The 4,766-nt window shown below is 31.0% G+C and overlaps 1 protein-coding gene across 1 annotated transcript in view; it reads right to left on the minus strand.

The window, feature by feature from the left end:
* Nucleotides 1–401: 401 nt before the first annotated feature.
* Nucleotides 402–4,766, minus strand: part of LOC118748842 (serine/threonine-protein phosphatase beta isoform) — a 96,435-nt gene continuing 92,070 nt past the window's right edge. Inside the window, exons 2-5 of the mRNA XM_036483543.1 lie at nucleotides 2,852–3,199; nucleotides 2,427–2,770; nucleotides 778–912; nucleotides 402–703 (exon numbers count right to left, since the gene is read on the minus strand). Coding sequence (XP_036339436.1) covers nucleotides 587–703; nucleotides 778–912; nucleotides 2,427–2,770; nucleotides 2,852–3,199 — 944 coding nt within the window. The 3' untranslated portion in view covers nucleotides 402–586. The remainder of the gene's footprint in view (nucleotides 704–777; nucleotides 913–2,426; nucleotides 2,771–2,851; nucleotides 3,200–4,766) is intronic.

Consider the following 4,766-nt stretch of genomic DNA (forward strand, 5'->3'; position numbering starts at 1 on the left):
ATATAAAATGTATACATCTTTCAGCGGTTTATTTACGCTTTACTAAAAATAAAAATGATAACAGAAAATTAAATCAGTACATATATGTATGATCATAGATATTTGTTACGGACCTTTGCAGTTTTGTCTGCCTGCAGGCATTACAAGCGTTTTTTTACTAATATATTTGTTTAAATAAAATCTTATCGTTTATGTATTTGTATTTATTTAATAAATGTTTGCTAATTGCGGTTTATAATAATTTTTTCTTTTTTTAATTATGTTGCACATTTCTTTCATTTCACTGTAATCTGTGTATTGTTGTTGTATTATTGTTGCTATAATTGCTGATACATCTCCCACTGTTTAACTCGTTCGTTTTTTTTTGTTTAATTTTTTTTAAATTTTTTTTTTTATTTTTTTTTATTTTTATTTTTTATCCTTACTTGCTGCTAGCGCGCTTCGTTTGCTTTTTCTGTTTATTCTGTGGTTTTTTGTTGTTACAGTTTTCATTGTTTTGCTTGTTTGCATTCTCATTTATATTTTCGAATTTTAATTTTATATAGTAATTAATTAACTTTTAAGGAAATGGAAGTGGATGGATATATTATTTGCCCTTTTTATTCGATGCTATTAGCGGTGCATTGCGTTGTGGTGTTGTTGGTCGCGACGAATTCATGCCGCTGTACAAGTATTTCGCTTTCTTCTCGGATGGTTTGAGGATCTGTGAGAGAAGGTTGAAGATTTTCAAAGTTTTATAATATATAAAAATATTTATATGGACATGTTTGTACTCACCTGGAACGAGCACATTAGCGTATCATCCACAGTCATCATGCCGCCAGCATTATCGAATTCACCGCAGTAGTTTGGCGCCGAGAATAGTGTGACCAGTTGGCGGCGCGCAAAGAATTCGTAGCCATCTTCGACGACCTGAAATAGAAGGCGAAGTGAATTATGAGAAAATCGAAATGCAAGTATTCAATGCATTTCGAAAACGGTAGCTTTGCTAAAAAAAATGGCTGTGAACCTTTTTTAATCTGGCGTCAAAATTCGAAGCACACACAAATTTTTAACTATTCGCGTTCGAAAGAATTTCGAAATTGTTGGGTATTACAAAAAAAGAAATATATTTTTATTTAGAAAAAAATTTAAAGTTTGGGAAAAATTTAATGTTTGGAAAAAAACATGGTTTACAAAAAAATAAAAAGTTCAAAAATTTTGAAAGTAGAAAAAATCTATGTTTGAAAAAAATTTTACGTTTGGAAAAATATGGAAAAAACTGGAAATTTAAATTAAAGTTGAAGGTAAGGAAAAAAGTTTTAAAGTTTGGAAAAATTTGGAGTTTGAAAATAGCGTTAAGGTTTGGAAAAAATATCTTTGGAAAAATTTTGAAAGTTTCAAAGATTTTTGAAAGTTTGCACAAATGTTGAAAGTATAGAAAAAAATTGAAGTTTGCGAAAATAACACATTCGAAAATGATAAGAAGTTTGAAAAAATAAGAATTTTACAAAAAATAAGTTTAAAAAAATAAAAAGATTGAAAAAATTAAAAGGTTTAAAAAATAAGAAGTTTAGTTTGAAAAAAATAAAACGTTTAAAAAATAAGAAAATGACAATAGTAAAAAATTTAAAAAATAAAAAGCTTGAAAAAATAAGTTTGAAAAATGAAGTTTGCAAAATTAAATTTAAGAAGTTTAGTTTGAAAAAAATAAAAACGTTTAAAAAATAAGAAAATGGCAAAAGCAAAAAGTTTGAAATATAAGAAGCTTGAAAAAATTAAGTTTGCAAAATTAAATTTGAAAAAAATAAGAAATTCGACAAACGTTTTAAAACTTTTTTTACAATGTCTTTTTAAACATAAAATAAAAGTAAATTATGGATTTTAAATATTTTTCGAAGTTTCTGAGTTATAAAACATCGAAATAACGAAAATTCAAAATAACTAAAATTCAAAACTTCGAAATCGTTACAACGCAAAGTTATTAATATCTGCAATTTCTGAATGCTTTTTAGCCATGGCTCATTGCATTGTCTTGATTCGAAATATATTTTTAAATTCAAATTTTTTGTTGGAAGTTTAGAGCAATATGTTAATGCAAATTTATTTCAAAATTTTTAAATTTTCCAAAACAATTAAAATTTTATGTCAACAGTTTTGAATTAAATTTTCAAATAAATATTTTCTAATGGAAATTCGAAGCTGCAAAACTTATAATTTTGATTATGTTCATATTTTTTTATTTTATTTTAAATTTTCGAATTTCCCTATTCCTATCGACGGAAGTCCATCTAAATATATTTTCGATTGTTCTGAGGGAAATTTAAATTTCAAGATTTCGTAACCGTTCACTATTTTGGTAGATTACTTAAATACACTATGAGCAAAATGCTTAAGTTGTATATACTTTCGAAAGTAAAATTAGGTTATTTCCCACATCCACTCACCTGATGCGCTCGACAGATGAGATCCAGTTCGTGCCGATGTAAGAACTTCGACACCACATCCACGCCAAATGTGAAACTCACGCCACGATCATTCTCACCCCAACCCTGCACATCTTTATCGGGATCACTCCACAGCAAATCGCACAACAGGCCGGTATCGGGTACATCAGTTGGACGCATAAGGCGACGTATCTGTTCCATGCCCTGCAAATCAGGACTCAGACCACCGTGACAACAGAAAATCTTCTCATCGATAATAGCGGCAACGGGTAGGCAATTGAAGCAGTCTGTGAAGGTCTTCCACAATTTCACATTGTAGCGGCGTTTGCATTCGTCGTAGAAGCCTAAGTTAAATGAAAAAGGTAGAAAAAATCAGCGAGGTTAAATGATTACATATCTACATATCTATATTCAAAAGCACCCACCATAGATCCTATTAATACTGGCGCATTCGTGATTGCCGCGCAGCAAGAAGAAATTCTCCGGATATTTAATTTTGTAGGCCAACAGTAGGCAAATAGTCTCCAACGACTGTTTACCCCGATCAACATAGTCGCCAAGGAAGAGATAATTGGCTGCTGGCGGAAAACCGCCATACTCAAAAAGACGCAGCAAGTCCGTGTACTGGCCGTGTATGTCGCCGCATATGATAAGTGGTGCCTCGAGTTCCAGTAGAATGGGTTGTTGTAGAAAAATTTCACGTGATTTTAGGCAGAGACCACGCACTTCGGCCTCGGACATTTGTACGGATTTGCCGGCACGACAACTGCGCACTGGAAGAGGGTAACAGAGATAGAGAGATAAATTAATATTATGAGAATTATTTTTATGTTAGCAGTTATGGGTTAAGGAGGATATAAATTTAAATAAGCGATAAAGGTGTGACAACATTCAATAGAAAACAGGCCACTGAAAAAGAGCAAAGTTTTGGAAGAGCGAAGTTCCGACGGCTATTAAGTAGTTGGCGAGGATGACTTTTTAACTAGCATACTTTTTCGTTAAACAATTTGAGCAAGTCGAAACTAAATACATATATATTTCTTTTAATAATATTTTATTATTTAAAGTTAAATGTGATGATGAGAAATGTATACTTTTTAGCGCACTACCTGTCAATGAAACATCAGGCACACGTGAATGTGCTTTGTAAGTTCTTGAAAGAATCATCAAACTTTATGGTTATAAACTTCTTTTAGTACCACCCTTCCATAAAAATTAAGAGCAATAACGCCCAAAATTTCGTCGAACTCGCTGTTTACAGCACAGTAAAATATCTCGCACACCGTCTTCAAAAGGGGCACAACTCAAAATTTGGCATTTTGGAAATTATGCGCTAAAATGTAAACAGAGCATTTACTCTTATTACAGCAAACGCTGGAGCAAATTTTTGTTATAATTTGTTAAAAACCCCTAAGGTTAAAATCTCTCTTGCCCATATGATTATCGTGTGCCAAGAAAAATGTAGTTTTTCACATTTTCTGACAAACGTGTAATTTTGAGTTGTGCCCCTTTTGAAGGCGGTGTGCGATATACTCAGTCAACTACAAAGTATTTTTAAACTTCAAACAACTTTTTAATGTATTTTACCGTAAAACTATGGTAAACATGAAACTCATATTTGAATAAAGAAAATGTGGAAATTGCCTAGCAACTTGCGCAAACTAGCAACGGAGGTCATAAAATATTCCGAAAAAGCGGAAATTCGCAGCGAAAATGAAACGCTAGCGATTGCTTCATTTCCCCGCCACATTGCTTCCGAACAAATAAAGTGAGATTTTACTATATTGGGGTAAATAAATAAAGCATAAAAAATGCAGCTAAATATTTACACGATGAAAAACGTTGATGTCGAAATACTATTTGAAATTAAAGAGATGTGTGAACGGATGTGCCGGTGCGTGGTGTTGCAACAGTTCAACATGAGGAGGCGGCGATCGGCATGATTTTGATTGCCATACAGCGTGTTTGGAATTTTATAGTTATTGGGTATTGAGTAGCGAAAATATAAACAAAAGCAATTTTAATTATAAACAAAAATCTTGAAAATAACGCGGGTATGTATGTACTGCAATTCTGGGAAGTGACAAAATAGAGGAAAATAATAAAATAAAAATAATAAATCTATAAAAGAGTAAAACTAAATTACGCTAATACTATAGAAAAAACAAATACAAATCAAATTGTAACAAGATTTTAAAATAAATAAAAAAGGATATGTAAAAAAAATTATAAATCAAAAAAATAAAAACATTTTTTAAAATGTTAAACTTGAAAAAAATACATATAATAAAATTAGAAAAAACCAAAAAATAATAGAAAAAGTTTTGGATTACGAAAAAA

This window comes from Rhagoletis pomonella, unplaced genomic scaffold (genome assembly GCF_013731165.1).
Source record: "Rhagoletis pomonella isolate Grant_MI unplaced genomic scaffold, Rhpom_1.0 Rhpom_scaffold_00013, whole genome shotgun sequence".
In the NCBI taxonomy this organism is placed as follows: Eukaryota; Metazoa; Arthropoda; class Insecta; order Diptera; family Tephritidae; genus Rhagoletis; species Rhagoletis pomonella.